This window comes from Aspergillus pseudonomiae (assembly GCF_009193645.1).
Source record: "Aspergillus pseudonomiae strain CBS 119388 unplaced genomic scaffold BDV37scaffold_21, whole genome shotgun sequence".
Lineage (NCBI taxonomy): Eukaryota > Fungi > Ascomycota > Eurotiomycetes > Eurotiales > Aspergillaceae > Aspergillus > Aspergillus pseudonomiae.
In genome coordinates, this window is record NW_022476013.1 from 303108 (window position 1) to 321712 (window position 18605).

The 18605-nt window shown below is 50.6% G+C and overlaps 5 protein-coding genes across 5 annotated transcripts; 3 read left to right on the plus strand and 2 right to left on the minus strand.

The window, feature by feature from the left end:
- Window positions 1-398: 398 nt before the first annotated feature.
- On the minus strand, window positions 399-1903 carry BDV37DRAFT_292953 (alpha/beta hydrolase; the record flags this gene model as incomplete). The annotated part of the gene is made up of 2 exons (XM_032089277.1): window positions 1368-1903; window positions 399-1303 (listed from the first exon to the last, which is right to left on the minus strand). Exons 1-2 carry the CDS (start codon window positions 1585-1587, stop codon window positions 399-401), a joined length of 1125 nt encoding a protein of 374 aa, XP_031943087.1. The 5' UTR covers window positions 1588-1903.
- A 65-nt stretch (window positions 1904-1968) lies between these two features.
- BDV37DRAFT_270484 (FAD-binding oxidoreductase) lies at window positions 1969-5613 on the plus strand (the record flags this gene model as incomplete). The annotated part of the gene is made up of 13 exons (XM_032084566.1): window positions 1969-2192; window positions 2245-2372; window positions 2444-2735; window positions 2792-2890; window positions 2952-3201; window positions 3255-3411; window positions 3462-3708; window positions 3766-4028; window positions 4080-4120; window positions 4358-4386; window positions 4442-4561; window positions 4624-4825; window positions 4915-5613. 13 exons carry the CDS (start codon window positions 1969-1971, stop codon window positions 5611-5613), a joined length of 2751 nt encoding a protein of 916 aa, XP_031943088.1.
- Window positions 5614-6177: 564 nt separating this feature from the next.
- On the plus strand, window positions 6178-8085 carry BDV37DRAFT_281603 (fungal specific transcription factor domain-containing protein; the record flags this gene model as incomplete). Its single annotated transcript, XM_032086851.1, has 4 exons — window positions 6178-6680; window positions 6733-7344; window positions 7425-7804; window positions 7856-8085. 4 exons carry the CDS (start codon window positions 6178-6180, stop codon window positions 8083-8085), a joined length of 1725 nt encoding a protein of 574 aa, XP_031943089.1.
- Window positions 8086-11043: 2958 nt separating this feature from the next.
- On the plus strand, window positions 11044-14875 carry ireA (bifunctional endoribonuclease/protein kinase IRE1). The gene is made up of 2 exons (XM_032091376.1): window positions 11044-14193; window positions 14243-14875. Exons 1-2 carry the CDS (start codon window positions 11219-11221, stop codon window positions 14697-14699), a joined length of 3432 nt encoding a protein of 1143 aa, XP_031943090.1. The 5' UTR covers window positions 11044-11218; the 3' UTR covers window positions 14700-14875.
- BDV37DRAFT_87681 (uncharacterized protein) lies at window positions 14876-18227 on the minus strand. The gene has a single exon (XM_032091375.1). The coding sequence runs from the start codon at window positions 18004-18006 to the stop codon at window positions 15052-15054; it is 2955 nt and encodes a 984-aa protein (XP_031943091.1). The 5' UTR covers window positions 18007-18227; the 3' UTR covers window positions 14876-15051.
- Window positions 18228-18605: the final 378 nt, after the last annotated feature.

The window sequence follows — 18605 nt, forward strand, 5'->3', positions numbered from 1 at the left end:
GGTAGGCCCCAACCCCGGCGTGGGCTGGGGGATGAGGCATCGATGAGAAGACTAGGCTCGTGGATAATGTATGAGGATTATCATCGTTGTTCTCAATCAGCACAACTACTACTTCTACTATTCCACTAGATAGTGTCTAAGAGCCAATCTATTATACATGTCACCATGTTTTCTATGGTCAATACCTTCTGCGCTAGCTAATAAAGTCCAGTCCGACAATCACAGAAATCATAATCATGGCTTCGTCATAGCCGACACCGTGTGCATCGCATCGTAAGTAACCATCCTTCCCTGAGACAAGCCCGGTGAAGCTGAGAACACGGGAGGTAGCTAGGGAAAATGTCTGTAGCAGCAGAGCGCAGTGTGTGTAAAAGTGGCTGCCAGTGGTATCCCGCAACCTACGGCACCTTGTCCCCTTGACCGGTACCGTGCACCTCGGAAAGAAGCTTTGACGTATCTCTGATGTACTCATGGCTCTTGCTCAGACCCCGAGTTGGATGGTTGTAATGGGCAAACGCATGTGGCACACCCGCGTACCTTTTCATGGTTACTCGATTTCCTGCCTCACGAAGCAACTGCCCATAGTGCTCAGCTTCATCCCTTTCTACATCAAACTCGGCCGTGACGATGTGTGCTGGGGCTAGTCCCTTCATAGAGGGCGAGAGAACGGGAGTCATTCTCCAATCTGAGAGGATCTCCGATCGGACGTCTTCGTCCGTGCCAATGTAGTAATTCAGGAACCAAGACTCTCGGGCGAGCGGGGACCACGGTAGATCGGAGCAGAATATGGCACTGGGATACGAGCAATTTTCTGGGGTAAGGGGCTCAGCATCAGTTATAGACAGCGGTACGTATCGCATATCGGTCGCGGGCACCACCATCAGTTGAAGTTTCAGTTCGAGAGGGGGGGAGCAGTCGCGCGCGAAGTGGGCAACAACTGCTGTGATCAGTCCACCCGAAGACAGTCCCCCAATTGAGATGGAGTTGGGATCAATGTTGAGGGCGTGCGCGTTTGTGTGTGCCCATTGCACCGCGGTCCAACAGTCATACAGCGCAACAGGATATTGATGTTCTGGCGCGAGGCGATAATCCACATCGATGACAATGATAGATGACTCATTGCAGATGCTACGACACCAAGCAGCTTCAGATTGCAGACCTCCAAGTACCCAGCCGCCTCCATGAAAGTTAACGTGTACTGGGAATGGGCCCAGCCCAGGGGGTGTATATACCCGGCAGGTGATCGATCCTTCGGGATTTGAGACGGGGACTTGATAATCTTGAAGATGATGTACTTCGGGGCCTGTAGAAAGAAGTCAAGGCACGTTAAATACACCCTTCGACATAAAACTATGGCCAGAACTGACCTGTCCAAGTTGGGTAGGTAAAGCTGTATCTTTCAGGGCACTGCCGAAATTGTTCGATAGTCACCAAGTGAGCCCCTTCCATGTCCCTTCCGTACCTTGTCCACATCTCCTGCCATTCAACATCTAACCCTTCTAGGTACTTTTCCGGTATCACGTTCTCTTCCCTCCCTCCAGAGCTATGGACTGTGATCATCTGTTCCACTTTCGTGGTTGTAGCCATCGTGCGGACGTGAACTCGAATCGATTGGCAAGGTTGCAAAGGAATAGTCTCCTAGGTGGCGATATATTCTCACAAATTTGTTTCTGTCACTGCGCAGAGTTATCTTCCCCTGGCAGCTTCATCAACCAGTATCCTATGGACAGGATTTAGTAGATATAGTGGACCGGCACCGGCATCGCTTTCAATTGGTGGCATCGAAATCCACTTCAATAGGAACGTCGCGATCGGCATCCACAACCTCGTATCGCTTCCCCGCAAAACGCCTTATCAGGAACCGGAGATAAGAGGTGTGGGGAGACTATAAACGGAACAGCACCAGACGGATTCAAAGATGTCTCGACCGTCCCGGCTAAGACTTTCATGCACAGCATCACACTAATCATGCCGGAAAGCACAGGAACTCCAAATGCACCGGATCACCAAATCCTGCCAACGGGGACTCACTCAGATACACCGAAGCCTCTTCAAGTAGGCCAGGCATATGAACCAGGTTTGCGCCGAGTCCCTGACCGTATTCCTTGGGTTGTCGCACTCATCATCGTTGTCGAGCTTGGGGAGCGATTCACCTACTTTGGTCTTAGCGGACCATTGCAGAATTACATCAAGTATGTTGTTTCGCTACCTCGGGCTGTCCTTAACCGCTAATCATAGTGGTAGGAATCCGTACGTCCCTGGTGCGGACCTACCAGGTGCTCTTGGTAAGGGCCAGGCAGTTGCATCTGCTCTAGGTAACTTTTTCAAGTTTTGGGCGTATGCCTCCACCATCCTGGGGGCTGTAGTAGCCGGTAAGGACAGGCTATATTGCGTACATGAAAGGTCCCTTGTCCACTGACTCATCCTCTGCCTCACCACATAGATCAGTACGTCGGCAAGTTTAAGGCTATAGTTATAGCCTCTGGGATTTATATCGTCGGCTTGACTATCCTTGTGGCAACGGCGACCCCAGCAGCTATCAATGGCGGATCAGCATTTGGTGGGCTCGTTGCCTCGATGGTTATCATTGGACTGGGAACCGGTGGAATCAAAGCAAATGTCACCCCTTTCTGTGCCGAACAGTATAACAAAGGCAGTGCTTTTGTCAAGACACTGAAGTCAGGAGAACGTGTTGTTGTCGACCCTGAGCTCACCGTGGAGCGAATGTTCATGTGGTATGTGCCTTGTTTCTGTCACCAGTGCCGCACAATATTAATGCACTAACTTTCAGGTTCTACTGGGCCGTCAATATCGGAGCCCTATCGCCATTGATCACTGTCAACGTGGAGGCCAAGGTGTCCTTCTGGCTAGCCTTCCTGATACCTTTGATGTTAGTGAATGTACATGTATTACTGGTGGTTCATCTAGATTTGACTGATATTGGACCGCAGTGTAATTGTCCTTGCTGCCATCGTCTTCATATGCAGCAGCAAATTGTATGTCAAGACCCGACCACAAGGTTCACCAATTGTCGAAACCGCTAGAACGGTATATGTTGCTATATCAGAAAGAGGTTTCGAGAACGCAAAGCCAAGTTCTCTGAGCGAACGGGGTCGGCTAGCGAAATACTCCATTGCATCCAGCGCCAACTATACCGATCAAAGTGTTGACGGGGTTAAGAAGGGCATCAGGGCCTGCAAAGTAAAGACCCACGCTATTGGCTGCAATTATCAATTTCTGACCGTGACAAACAGCTATTCCTCCTCTTCCCGTTTTATTTCATTTGTTGGGTTCAGATCTGGAATAACCTTATATCTCAGGCCGGTCAAATGGCTCTGCACGGCACTCCGAACGATCTGCTACAAAACCTCGACCCTATTGCCTTGATTATCTTCATTCCGTTCCTCGATCGTAAGTGCAACCACGTCTACTCACATGGCAGCGGCCTAACACGAGATCAGTCGTGGTCTACCCAGCGTTGCGTCACTTCAAGATCGATTTCCGACCAGAGTTAAAGATTACTGTCGGGTTCTTCATGGCTTCTATGTCGATGGTGTACGCCAGTGTTCTCCAACACTACATCTACATCTCCCCTGCGCAGACCATTCACGTTTGGGTCCAGACACCTGCATACGTTCTCGTCGCCTTTTCAGAGGCTTTCGTTGTGGTGACTGGCTTGGAGATCGCATATACCAGTGCGCCCGAAAGGTATGGTAACCTTGCGACTATCCGGTTAGCACACTAACTGATTCTCGATGCCAATAGTTTGCGCTCCCTGGTTTCTTCTCTGTTCTGGTTGACTATCGGCGTAGCGGCGGCCATTTGTATCGGACTCGCTCCAGTTTCACAGGATCCTTATTTAGTTTGGATGTATGGATCGCTAGCTATCGTAGGTTTTGTAGCGGGAATCCTCTTCTATGTACTCTTCGGAAGGGCTTCGGATCAGCCAGTTCCGGTGTTGGATTCGGTGGAGACCACCATTGTGGGCCAGCGGGAAGACGAAGAGGCGCAAGTTGGGAGTGGGAAATGTATGGTGGTCACCGGGAAAGATACATAGTCGATAGCTCCTTAGTCCTTAGGCTATGATGAATATTGTTTTCCTGGTTCAAGTCTCGTCCTCGTGTGCACTTTGTCATAAATTCCCCCTTGTTAGCTCCAACGCTCAATCATTGACTATCTTGCCTTCACCTTATCATGCTGATAGGGTCAATTAGTCTCCACTCAAGGCTCCACAAGAATGCCGCCAATCGGAGAACGGCTGGATACCCCCTTGGTGTGACACTGTCTATTCTGACAGTGGTTTATATAGGCCAGCATGATGTGTTAGACACCGTCAAGCACCAAGAGTCAATTAAAGATGGCGCATAACGATATTGTGGTGCTCGGGTAAGAACATACAGGAGGTCTATTGACGCAATGTTCTCTAACATTAGCCATCCAGAGCGGGTATCATCGGCTTGAACGTTGCCTTGGAGTTATCGAAACGTGGCTATGGGCAGCATATCACAATCATGGCGGAACATCTTCCTGGAGATGAATCAATTGATTACACCTCCCCTTGGTGCGCAGACATGGTTCCAATCTACATTCGATATAACGTATCCTGACGCCCCTGCGCTTTAGGGCTGGAGCGAATTTCTCTGGCATATCGGGCAGCGATGCCAATGCACTGCGCTGGGATCGATCTGGCTACTTGGCCATGATGAGACTGATTGATACCGGGGCGGAAGAAGCAAAGTATCTTTCCAAAACCGAGTCAACAGAGTACTGGGATCAAGCCCCATCACAGGACAAGATCATCAGCATGACTGAGTATCTGCACGATGTAAGGCTGCCCATGACATGAATCATCATTGTGACATACAAACACAGTCACCAGCCAACTGTACTAACCTTTCGGGTTTTAACTGATAGCTTGTCATAATACCTCCATCCGACCTCCCTAAGGGAGTTGCCTTCGGTATAAGATTCACTACAGTCACACTCAACGCGCCTGCACATTGTGAATATTTGAAATACCTCCTATCTCAACCTCAGTACGGTGGTATAAAATTTGTCCGCCGGAAGGTATCAAGCTTGCAGGATGCCTTCCTGTACGGAACACAAATCGTCTTCAACTGCATCGGCAACGCAGCATCCAGTTTAGCGGGAGTTGCCGACTTGAAATGTTATCCCACACGTGGTCAGATTATCCTTGTGAAGGCCCCGTCAGTGAGAGTCAATGTCATGCGGCATGGCAAAGACTACGAGACATATATCATCCCACGACCCCGCTCAGATGGCACTGTGATATTAGGTGGCTACCTACAACCTGGTGACCAAACTAGGCAGACCCGACCAGTAGAGACTGAATCTATTCTGAGTCGCACAGAGGGTCTCCTACCGATCCTCAAAAATGGAGAAACAGAAATCCTTCATGTTGCGGTGGGATTGCGGCCATCGCGGCAAGGCGGTGCTCGAGTGGAGCTCGAAACCACGCCAGAGGGCCACACTGTAGTACACAACTATGGCGCAGGAGGGACTGGATTTCAGGCCGGGATGGGAATGGCCAAGGATGCGGTTGATTTGGCTTCGGACATCCTCAGCCAGCTTCGACCCCAGAGTAGATTATGACAGCGGATAATGCACAACATGTGAATGACAGATGTATAAGTGATTAATGCATTAGTATTGAGGAAGACTCGAAGCCAACCACCTTCCTCCTTAGTCTCAAGGCTCTTGTAGGCACGTGACTATACTCATCCAAATTCGGTATAGCTTCTTGACACCCGTGACCCGTCTCAAAGAAGTGGTTGATTGATTCTCTCTCTTCTCTTTCATCACGAATTTTAATACCACTAGTTTAGATACATGGACAATGACACGCTTACTAGAAGACCCCCATATTCCGGGACAGGGCCTCGTAGGTACATGAGCAAAGCCCAACGCGCATGCGACCTTTGTCGCTCGCGGAAATCGGCGTGTCAGATCGACATAGCTCCCCCTTGCCGTCTATGCAGGGTTCATGGACAACCTTGCGAATTCACCGACCGCATAGTCCGTAAGAAGAGGCGCTCATTACAGAATACTTCCTGCCTGTCACAAGGCGCTTCCAACGGTGAAAATGCTTCTAGTGATAGGCGAACCAATGAGTCACCGGACTTTACAAGCTTGGTACAGCCGACGGATTCAACAGCCATGCCTATGACGGAAGGCCCTCTGTATGACAATGCTTCAAGGGTTGGTGAGCAGTTATATGACGACTTTAGCTTGATACAGGGACTTGAAGATCCACATGCCTCTGATCTAGGTGGAGGAGATCATGGTATTATGGATGAGCTGATGCTCAGTATTTATGAGGGGCAGGGATTGTCTCATATAGAGCCAAATCCTGCTCCGGGTCCTCCGTCTCTCGACAACCACCCATCTTTGACTTCTCAGTTATGTGGTCTTACCGGTGATATGGATCCCTATGTACTACGACACTATCGCTTCGACGCAAGGGCAGAGTTTCCATTCTCCAAGCTTGCTATACGGTCAGCACAAGATGTAGAGGTGCCAGTGCAATTTTTGTTGTCGAAGCCCGAGTTGAGCTACGAATCAAAGGCCATAACTAGCCTGGAAGGACCATTTACCAGGGAGGGGTTGCCCGAACTATCACAGATTGTTACTCCAGATATTGGGGAACGATTGATCCAATTGTGAGTTGGCTGAGTTCGGACCAGCATATCATTGCGACTGACGGACCATCAGGTTTTCACGTTTCGTTAACCGGCAGTTTCCTATCTTTTCTGAGGATAGGTTGCCAGAGCCCCGAGCCACGTCATCACATCTCCTAGCGGCGATATACTTGATCGCTCAGCCTTTTACGACGTTTGATGATTACTTATGTATCGAGTTCGTATACAGTCCTCCGTCGCCACAGGTCTTATTTAGGATCGCGTGGAGCGAACTCAATAATGCTTTATCCCAACCTACTATTCAGTCTTTGCAAGCAGCGCTCATCCTCCTATTACACCCGCCTTTAAATCCTTTATTGCTTGACAGTACAGTCAAGTGGACGCTTCTCGGTATGACTGTCTCGATGGCACAAACACTCGGGCTGCATCTGGATCCTACTATGTGGAACTTACCATCAAATGAGATCCGTACCCGTCGTCGTCTATCGTGGGTGGTATTTGCTCTAGACAAGTGGTTTGCTTTTAGCTTTGGCAGACCAAGCCACATCTCAAGAAATGATTGGCTCATCACTGAATTGCATCCGAGTGACATTGATTCGGAAGACCGTACCTGTGGTTCTCATTTGTATACACTTGAGTTCTCAAAGCTCACCACAATACTGGACAATGTCCTAACAAATCTTTAGTAAGTGAGGACCTTGGGAAGAGCTTTAAGGATCCCAGCACCTCAACCCCTATATACCACGCGAACTGACATATTTGCAGTTCGATACGTTCATTGTCCGCTCTCTCCAAGGACTTTCGTTTGACAATTTCTACCGCTCGTCCTCTTATGCAAGACCTCACAACATGGCATACTAGCCTACCCTTATCCTTAGCCATGGAATCGACGCCTGAGTGTAAACAAACATTAGATGATTCAGCATCTCTCCACATCGCCTATCAATCCGTAAAGGTCCTAATCCTCCGCGCACTACTCCGCCCCTTCAATATTGTGGATCATCATTCCTCCGAGCTAGAGCAAAATGAAGAGTGGCACACCGCACGATCGCAGATTCGTACGACAGCGTCAGCCGAGGCAGATGCAGCCCTGAGCATTATATCAAATCTACGACCAGCACACTATCAGACATTCTGGGCACCTTGTATGTGTGACATAAAGAACCCTTAAGACGGCAGTCTACTGACAAGAAAAGGGTTGAAAACAGCATTTGCCTGCTTAATGAACCTTATATTCCTGCTAACGGTCATCGCCCACGAAGGCACGGATTCTGGGGAAGAATACAGGCAGCAAAGGGAGACCCTTGATCGGGCGAGAACGGTATTTCGTTTGCATGCGAAAAGTCTCGATATCATCCGATTTGCCCTTTTACGTATCGATGCGGTGTTTTGGATCGGATGGGAGAGGGTGTTGGGCTTCCCTTGAGCACTTTAAAACTACCATGGCTAACAGAATCATGGCAGTGGCCGGTGGATTCCGGCAGAGGCATAAAACAAGTCAATATTGCACCTCTCATAATGCGGGACTCATTTCTAGACCCTCAGAGAAAGTTGTTTGCAATACTCTCAACCAGTGAGATCAGCACAGATGCCTTTGGTTGAGATCAGAGTCTCGGTAGGTGGCTTAACAGGGAGCTCTCCCAAACCATCATGGTTTTAAAATCATGGATGGACATGATGGATCCGATGAATGAGCCAGCTGTACCAATGGGCAATGCAGAGATTCATAAACACTAAGTATGAGTCCAAACCCGGTCGGACGAGTCTCCCTCTTCGATGGGAGTGGATATTACTTCCATCTCATAGGAGGGCAGTGACACCACGGATCAGATTGAAATTGTCCGCCAGGCTACCCCAGGTGTTCTCCAGGGCTCTCCGAAGGCCCGTAGTAGAGTGTATTCCTCCTCCCAGATGGGTCAGGCTCCGCCAGATCCTACGATTCGATTCCTCGAATCGATGAAAACACTTTTGTCATTGCGCTCAGCTCTCCATACATCAAGGGCCCCTCGAAGCTCTCGCATTGTTCACTTGGCGATTTTATCGAGGAATCTGATTGAACGACGCCGGCGTTAGTCAGGTGGCCCCTACCACCTCGGTGGGTGGTCGGCCGGGGGGAACTCTCGCCTATTGAATTGCACAAATACTCAGTCACGAATATAAAAAGATTCGCGATCTTATCATCATTGGCTCCTGGGCCTGGACGGGTTGCCACAGTACTTATACTAGATGTGCGATTCGCTCAATCATTTTCGACGAATTGCGTATAAATTCTGCTATGGAGGAAGACAAGAGACATGCCGCAAAGAAGCCTGAATGGCTGATTCCGCACTTCAATGGGGTCATCAATATCCCGCATGATTACTGGGCAATCCCTCATGAACTATCAATGCCCAAGGTGTCGCTCATCTGGGCCTGCGATAGTATTATGGACGATGCAAATTTTTCACCTTTAATACCTCATACAAATGATACGGAGGGAATGAAGAGAGTGGACATTTTGGCAATGGAGTATCACGAAAACCCCAGGCGTGGGAATAAAAAGAAACTATGGCAAGCCTCGTATCTTTAACATGGGAGTATACCAGCGCTTCTCTGATATATTTCCATGTTGGTTAGGTTTAGAATCAATGAAAGGCAGCGGAGTCGAGGGATCCTCGCCGCCATAGGTGAACAGACTGTCAGATTCGAGCTACATAAGAGAAAGCCCTTCATCACCAGTCTGCTCGATAGCTTCAATTAGCGCTTTTCTCGTTTTCAACCCTTCAATCACGTAGTCACGTAGCATTCATCTTCCCGTTGTTTCCACAGGTTGAAGTTCGCGTCGGATTGTGCGATATACAAGCCTTGTCCTGGTATGCTACATATCATGGTCGATGTATCGCGTCGGAGACTCTGTTACTTCCAGGCATGCAACTGTAATACAAGTCATCGACGCGATCAGATCATCCCTCTGAGACGAGGCTATCCTGGAGCTTGAATTATGACGGAGCTCCTATCCAAAGCAGCATAATTTATTGTGTTGTACGCACTGTTGGCCGCGGCCTCGGATTTTGAATGGGTGGATGTAAATAGCCGCCGCCACCCGGGCTGTTTGCTTTGTTTGCCCATTGTTCAATCGATCTCTTCCTAATACACGTCAGCTAACTATGTAACCATGTACGATCCAGGGTGTGTAGGAAAGGACATACTTAAATAGATATATACAGATTTCTGTAATTCACATCAGCGCAGCATTTCTATATTAATAGTAAGTCCACCTGTAAGCCTGCTGGGCTTTTGAACTAAAGGGCATTTTGTCATGGATGTACATGTGCATACGTACAAAATATATAAATATATCTCACCCATGCTCAACGCTGGATATCCCCGCTGGCGAAGATCAGATCTTTGCCTCGGTACTACAAATAAACCCCAACTCGTAAGAATATATGATCCATAAGAACTACCCTAACTACTTTCAACTTGGTTATCGTGGAGGTACAGGGCATAACTTGAAGACTACTAAGTAGTAGTATTCACGTCGGTCAAATCACGTGCTACATGTTAAAGCCTCACCAGTGCCAAGTTAATTGAAGTAAAACCTATTCATGTAAGACCTCTTCCGAGTCACTGATGCTATTGTTGATCCTATTGTCTACTAGGAGGGGCTTTGGAGAGTGAAACACTAATTATAATTGAGACATGTTGCACTGCCAGTCCAGCGCCCCTTGGCGGGTCAATTCAATCCGGGGCTCCGAGAGGGATAGCAAGGGAATGCTGAAGTTCCGACATCCGTGAGACTGGACATAGTCCTAGGAGGAACCTTGGACTAGTGATGGATTTCATGGATCAAGGTTGACAGAGCGCGGAATGTCAGACTGTCAGACAAAGGAAAGGCAAAATTCCATAACCTTACACAGACCAAAAGTGAGACGAGTTGTCCTGTGGTCCAGTTGTACCGTATGGTAAATGTGAATGGTTCTAGATGGCGTGATGGACGGGAGCGGTGCGTCACAATCGACGCACGCTAATCCCGATGGGGTTTCGCCCTTGCGCCGCCCAGGAGCGCCTGAGGCCAGCACCAGTCAATTCTTCTGCCTTCCATCAATAATTAATTTGATTCATTCAAAGCCGAAAATGCTAATAATATCGAAGACGCACACACACATATTCGCCTGTTGTACTCCGTTCTCCTGCCCCTTTTCCTTTCAGATTTCCCTCCGTTGCTGATTTCTCTTTGTTTTATTTTCCCTTTCTATCTTCCACCTCTTTCTGTCATTTCTATAGAAAATTTCCGACGTGCTTACCCGTAAGCAAATGATCGATCTTCCCCGTCATCTCCACCCGCAGCCATCAGACTCGAAAAGCTGGAACTGAGTGGTGCTCACGCTAAACCTCATTAGGTCGTGTGTCTTTTCCACCTCTGTTGCGCTCTTCCACTCGTCCCTGTGTTCCTTTCTTTCCCACCCAGCCTTCTCTCCGTCATATCACCACCACAGACTGATGACCTGTTGGGTATCATCTCGTCGACGTCGATATATTCACAACGCCTTATCGTTCCCACATTGTAGTCCTTCAGGATGCGGTGGCGGCTGCCTGGCGCCCGATCGACTCCCGCCAGCGTCGCTCTCCTTCTACTCCCTGTTCTTGTTGCTCCGCAGCAGCAGCCGGAACATCATGACCTTCCTTCCACCTTGTCGGTCCCCTTAGGGTCGACCGGCCATGCTGTTGGAAAAGATTTGCATACTCCATTGAACGTGAAATCCACCGATGCGAGCGCCCTAGCAACTATGGCTCTGGCGGGCCCCGGCCGCGCCGTTCGAGCCCCTCCTGCCCAGGTCAGCAGTCCGTCTGCTGGCCTGTCTACGCCGCTTAACGCGCGATCTCTGCAGGATTGGGAGGTTGAGGACTTTGTCCTACTGGCGACCGTCGATGGGTCCATTCACGCTCGAGACCGCAAGACAGGCACGGCCCGTTGGGCCCTGGAAGTGCCGAGTAGTCCCATGGTCGAAAGCATCTATCATCGAGCAAATCGATCCAGTTTTGACCGGACTCAACCGGAAGATGACTTCATATGGATCGTGGAACCGAGTCAAGATGGGAGCCTTTTCATATACAGTCCGGGACCGGACGCAGGGTTACAGAGGTTGGGATTGACGGTGAAAGACCTGGTGGATAAGACACCGTATTCCGGAACGGACCCCGCCGTTACGTATACCGCACGAAAGGAGACCACCCTCTATACAATTGACGCCCGTACCGGTACGATTTTACGCGTGTTCAGTTCCAGAGGCCCAATCCCCTCGGGACAGGAGTGTCGGAAAGTTGACGGACTCGACATGGACTCGGATGACTGCGAATCCCCGTCCGGCACCCTGGTTCTAGGCCGGATTGAATATGCTGTCGCTATTCAGAATACCGAAACCGGCGATCCGATCTGTACCCTGAAATATTCGGAATGGGCGGGGAACAATCGTGACCTAGACCTCCAGGATCAGTACTACCGAACCATGGATGAGAGTCACATATATAGCATGCATGATGGAGTCGTGTTGGGCTTTGACCATTCTCGGATGGAACGACCGCGTTATACCCAACGATTTTCCACACCAGTTGCTCGGGTTTTTGATATCATTCGCCCGACCAATCTCGACTCACCTGACGCACCCACGCCTTTGGTGCTCCTCTCGCAGCCTCTGCAGCCCCCTGACCCCGATTACGGCTCCTTGGATGATCGGGATACCCGTGTGTATATCGATAGCACTGAGGCGGGGGGTTGGTATGCCATGTCGGAGGAGACATACCCGTTGGTCACTGGGCGGGCCAAGATGGCACAATGCTACGAGAAGGATTACTTCCGTTATGGACAAGCGCTCATGAGCTTGACACCCAGTCAACAACGAGACGCGTTGGCTGGTGTGCACTCGCTTAGTGGCCCTCGTTTTGTTCGTCACATCCCCAGCCTATCTGGATCGTCGAGAACGGAGCTGTCCAATGGTACTCCCCAGGACTTAGCCCGTAGTCACTCAGAACTAGCCCTTCCTCCGGCATTGCGACATAGTACAATCATCCGAAAGGGTTGGGATAACGCCGTCGACATCTTTGTGACGTTAATATTGTTGTTCTTCGGGGCTTTCATCTATCTCAACTCTCATAATATTCAGGAACTAGCCAAACAGAAGTTGGATATAAAGAACATCATTTCGTCGTACCAGCCACCCCTGTCCACACCGTCAACTCCAGTGGTTGGCGCGCAACTCGAACGAGATTCTAGTTCTGCTCGACCAGTGCCCAATGTAACGGTCGATGTCAGTGTTCCGGAAGACCAACAGCAGCGCGGGGACGTAACCCCCAAACCAAAGAAAGACCGCAATGCCCTCGGTCCCGATAGCACGCCACGAGTACGCATCCGAGAGCCCTCTCGAGGCCCCGATGGCGACGAGGACGTGGATGAGGTAGCTCTCGATGGCGCGGAGAAGCCCAAAAAGAAAGCTCGCCGTGGCCGTCGTGGAGGCAAGGCGCACAAGCGGGGCAAAAAGCCGGACTCCGAAGGTGACTCTCAAACCGATCGGGTCGTCAATGACGTGAACAATTTGCAGTCCAAATCCCGTTTAGAGCCTGATGTGCAGATGGTCCGTACAGTGTCGAACGAGATCATGGAGATGGATGGCGTTCTCCAGATTGGCCGATTGAGGGTATTTACTGATGTCGTCCTGGGGCATGGAAGCCATGGAACTGTCGTCTACCGAGGTTCGTTTGATGGACGTGACGTCGCGGTGAAGCGTATGCTCGTGGAATTTTACGACATAGCGTCTCATGAGGTTGGCTTGTTACAAGAGAGTGACGACCATGCGAACGTCATTCGTTACTATTGCCGGGAACAGGCGACCGGTTTTCTATACATAGCGCTCGAGTTATGTCCAGCTTCTCTGCAAGATGTGGTGGAGCGCCCTTCGGACTACCCACAATTGGTCCAGGGTGGACTGGATGTGAACATGCCTGATATTCTGCGTCAGATAATCTGCGGTGTTCGGTATCTGCATTCCCTCAAGATTGTCCACCGTGATTTGAAACCACAAAATATCCTCGTAGCCATGCCCAGAGGACGTGTCGGAGCGCGCTCCTTGCGTCTTCTCATCTCCGATTTTGGCTTGTGCAAGAAATTAGAAGATAATCAAAGCTCTTTCCGAGCCACCACGGCACATGCCGCGGGAACATCTGGCTGGCGTGCCCCTGAACTCCTAGTGGATGATGACAAGAGCTCGGCAATCCTAAGCACCGAGTCCCAGCACACCGAGTCCTCGGAGCCGGCCGTTGTCGACCCCCAAACCAACCGACGAGCCACCCGTGCTATCGACATCTTTTCTCTGGGTTGTGTGTTCTATTATGTTCTGACCAGGGGCAGCCACCCATTTGATAAAAATGGCAAGTTCATGCGCGAGGCCAACATTGTTAAAGGCAACTACAATCTCGATGAACTGGAGCGCTTGGGTGACTATGCATTCGAAGCGCGCGATCTCATCCAGTCGATGCTGTCACTTGATCCACGGAAACGGTAAGACTGTCCTCACACTGTACAATATCAGCATGCTAATACTCCCCAGACCCGACGCCAGCTCCGTCTTGACGCATCCATTCTTCTGGAATCCATCTGATCGTCTCACCTTCCTCTGCGATGTATCAGACCATTTTGAGTTCGAACCGCGTGATCCTCCGTCCGAAGCTCTCCTGTGTCTAGAATCCGTCGCTTCACGCGTCATGGGCCCTGAGATGGACTTCTTACGCCAGCTGCCCACTTCCTTCAAAGATAACCTGGGCAAGCAGCGCAAGTACACAGGGTCAAAGATGCTCGACCTCCTCCGGGCACTCCGTAACAAGTGCCATCACTATAATGACATGCCCGAGCATCTCAAGGCCCATATTGGTGGCCTGCCCGAGGGATACTTGAGTTTCTGGACCGTCAGGTTCCCGAGCTTACTCATGAGCTGTCACTCTGTGATCGTCGACCTCAAGTTGACACGGATCGACCGCTTCAAGCGATACTTTACCGTACCGGAGTAAATGATTGGTTTGATCATTGCACATACTGGCATCTGTGACATATTTAGATGATCTTATGAATTCTCTTGTTGTGTTATTATATAGATTGATTGACACTGTTTTTGCATCATATAATATACACTTTGGTTATACTAGAACATTTGAAATATTCTTAGTTTTATTACAACAAGCAAAAATCATGAAATGTTCCATCAATTCATACCAACTATCAAGTACTAAGCATGCTCAGATTCAATTAGATATACTACTCATCGTCCAGCATACAACGACCTGCATCCAAGAAAGACACAAATTATACAACAACAGAATGCAAACAAACACAAAGAACAGCAAGAAAGGAAGCAATAAAGACTCACTTCCGCGGCAAAGCGGTCCTTAACTTCCCTACGCTCCCAGTGGACAAGATATCCCCGGCATCCGCACCGCTATCACTCTCGCTATCGCTCTCGCTCTCGCTCTCATCCTCATCCTCGGACTCAGTATCCGACGGGCCCGAGAAGATATCCTTATGCGGCTGGCTCTTCCGTTTCGCCGCCTCCTCCTCTTTCTTCAAGCGCGCCTGCGCCTGCTCTGCGCGTTGTTGGAAGAGGAGGGTTTTGAGGGTATTGCGGGTTGGTCGGGAGGCAGTGGGGGTCGATTGGGTGGAGCTTGGTTGTGGCTGGCTGCTGGAGGGTGGGTTCGGCTGGGATGAAGGAGGATTGAGACTTGTGCGACGGAGAATGTTGGCTTTTGTTGTTGGGGTTGGTTTGGGGAGAATCTGGTTTTCCTTGTCGGATTCTTTGTCGGATTCTTCGTCTGATTCGCTTTCGTCCGTGTCGGAGTCAGTTTCTTCGGCGGCTGGGTCGGGTTTGGAGGGTGTTTCTGTTGGTGCTGGGTTGGGTGCGGCCGGGGTTGTGGTTTCTTGCTCGCGCTCTTCTTCTGTTTCTGGGACTATATCGTCTTCTTGTGGTTCTGGTTCTTGGACTATTTCCCCTTTGTTGTCTTCATTTTGGCTTTCTTCCGCTGTGGACTTGTCTTTCTCTTCCTCTTTCTCTGCCGTTTCCACTGCCTTTTCCACTACCACTTCCTCTGCCATTTCCTCTGCGTCTTCCTCTTCTTCTTCCTCCTCTTCGTCGGAGCCGGATTGTTCTTCTGAGTCCGAGCCCGGCTCAGGCACAGGCGCGGGTACAGATACCTCAACCGCGGGAGACGATTTAGTCAAGGAGTCAGGCTGGTTTGGTGCTGCATCGTCCCCCTCTTCCTCAGAGCTGGAATCCTCCTCCGACACGGACTCTGCAGGTGAAGATGGTGGCTTCTCTGAGGATGGTTTCTTGGGCTCCGGCTGTTTTGGGGTGCTTTCCTCTTTTTCGGACTCGGACTGTTCTGACTCGGATTCAGAGAGTGGAGATGGTGGTCTCTCCTGGGATGGCTTCTTGGGCTCTGGCCGTATTTCTGGAGTGCTATCAGCCTTAGGCGTGGGGATTTCGACGCTCCAATGTCTTTGGCCTTGGGATTGTTCGCGTTCTGGAGACTTGCGACTGATCTGTGAAGAGGGAAGGCTCTTCGGAATAAGCTTCTTGGAGTTCGGTCTTGGTGTTACGATTTCAACGTCCCAGTGCGCTTCGGATTTTCGATTCTGCGAACTGGTAGGATCTCGGGATAGCTTTCTTGTACCTGGAGTACCATTCGGTGTCTGGGACTTGGGGCGTTGCGAGGGTGGCTTGTTAAACTCCTTGAGCTCGATAACCTCCCGGTGCAGCGCCTTGAGATCGTTATGCGCGTTACTGTACCTCTCTCGCTGTCTTTTCCGGTTGGAGTTCTCGTTGTTCTTCATAATCTGCCATTTCTTTGAGGCCCACTTCAGTTTGCGAGTGTATTCAGACTTCGGATCCAGGTCGTTTGCTTGGAGTTCCTTTTCGTACTCGTTTATCTCCGTGTTTATTGCCGTGCTAAACTCCTCTTCCGACTGGCCCTCTTCTTCATCTGACCGTTCTTCTGGCTCTGGTGGAGCTGGCTTAGAGCTAGAGCTGGTCCCATTCTTCTGGTGCTTATTGGTGGCCTGGAGAGTTGACTTTGTAGCATGGACGGAGGTAGGAATGGCATAGTCTTCTCCTTCGGCGAAGGATACGGATCGGCGTTCGGGGGACCGTTCGGCGGGTGAGTCTTTACGGAGAGCCGATTGGAGTAGTCTGACTTTGTCTGCCGGCGTTTGTAACTTGGCCGGAGTCGAGGGGTGCTGGTCAACCGAGCTGCGACGGATCACAGATGCGCTGCTTGCGTCTTTCGGAACGGACTCGGATTGTGTAGAATCTTTAGAGAGATCAGCCATCAGGAATTGTTTCTTGCGAGGAGGACTCTTCGTAATACCCAGACCAAGGCCATGCGACAAGGCCGGTCTCTCTGTAAAGCTCAAACGTCGACCAAGCCCAGAGAAGGACGGCGCTCTATCAGCGTTACGCTTGCGCGTGCCCAACGGACTGCTAACCGGGGTCCCATTGACGTTGTCGCCGTCGGCCTCAGTCGCCTGGCTCGACTGTTGCAAACGGGGTTGTTTTTTCGGCTCGAGCTCCTCGGGGCTCATCTTTCTCTTGAGCACTCGTGTTTCGGGCAGGCTATCCTCCATGCGGACGTCGTTGTCCGGGGCCGGCTCTTCACTCTCACCTTCATCCTCGTCTTCCTCGCTCCCGCTCTCGCTCTCATCCCCACTTTCCTCCTCTTCGATCTCATCAGTTTCACTTTCTCCATCGTCCTCACCACCCACCGCAACAGCCTGCGCATCGATCAATTTCGCCTTCTTCCTGTCAATTTCACTCTCCTCTTCCTCTTCCTCGCTCTCAGTCTCAGTCTCAGTTTCAGTCTCAGTCTCACTCTCCCTCGCCTCCTCAATCGTCTCAAACTTCCCCGTAAATTTCTCCTCCCGACCCACCCCCCAATCCTGATCCACAGAAGGAAACCGAACAGGCGCATATGGCGCAGGCCTCTGCACCACCCTGACCGTGCCGACCTGATCATCCTCATTGCGCCTCGCACGCGCCTGATTGACCCACACATCGGCCACCGTCATATCGACATCCAAATCGACCGTGTCGCGACTATCGTCCAGCAACTTCTTGATATCGAGGGGCTCGGCATTGGGGCGGAGCTTGGTCCATTTCGAGCGGATCAGGCCGGCGAGCTGGCCGAGGGTGATTGCTTCTGGGTTGGGGATCGCGAGGAGGAAGGACGCGGGCTTGGTTTCGTGTTCGGTTGGTTTCCTCTTTGGGGTCGGGAATGGGCGCGAGAGTTGTTCGCGCGGGTAGACTTTTACGATTAGGCGGATGAAGACCATTTTGACTCCCCCCCCTCTTTTTCTCTCTCTTGTTTGTTCGTTAGTTCCGGGCGTTGGTGCGGTTGGGATGGAGATTGGGCTTGGAATCGGTTGTTGTCGTTGAGATTGGACGTTCCAAATCGATGAGGTGAAAAAGTTGGGAACACAGATCGGACGCCCGAGGTGGACCGGCGATTGAGTTCTCTGGTCTTGGGTACAGAATCCTCAGTGTTGGTAATCGATGGCCCTTGGGATTGTGTTACTGGAGGCTTTTCACTTCGCAGGGCGGGTCCTTCCTCCCCGGGAGAGAATGGTGAAGAGTGTTTGCAGAAGGAAAATCGGATGCACGGGAGAGAGTTTGAGCTCCCGATATTTTAGTGTTTGGTTGGCGGACACCGCCCTGCCCGGGGAACGGTTCGGCCCTTGGGGCCGGGGCTAGTGGCGGCTGGGGGGTGGCCGTTCGATGAACGTTTGGACTAGGTTCTTGGTGGTTCTTACTGGTTATTCTAGAACATATGTGATGGGCCTCTTTGTGGCTGTTATTGTATCAAAGCCCATCACTGGATTCCTGGATACGGTGGGTGTAACCTGTGGTCTTTTATCTATACATTCTGGGCCAT

What these genes read in the sequence shown, in the direction of transcription:
- BDV37DRAFT_87681 (XM_032091375.1), bottom strand. Translation starts at nt 18,006, where the DNA reads ATGGTCTTCATCCGCCTAATCGTAAAAGTCTACCCGCGCGAACAACTC.
- ireA (XM_032091376.1), top strand. Translation starts at nt 11,219, where the DNA reads ATGCGGTGGCGGCTGCCTGGCGCCCGATCGACTCCCGCCAGCGTCGCT. An exon ending in TCACTTGATCCACGGAAACG is followed by an intron (nt 14,194 to 14,242) that starts GTAAGACTGTCC and finishes AATACTCCCCAG; the next exon opens with ACCCGACGCCAGCTCCGTCT.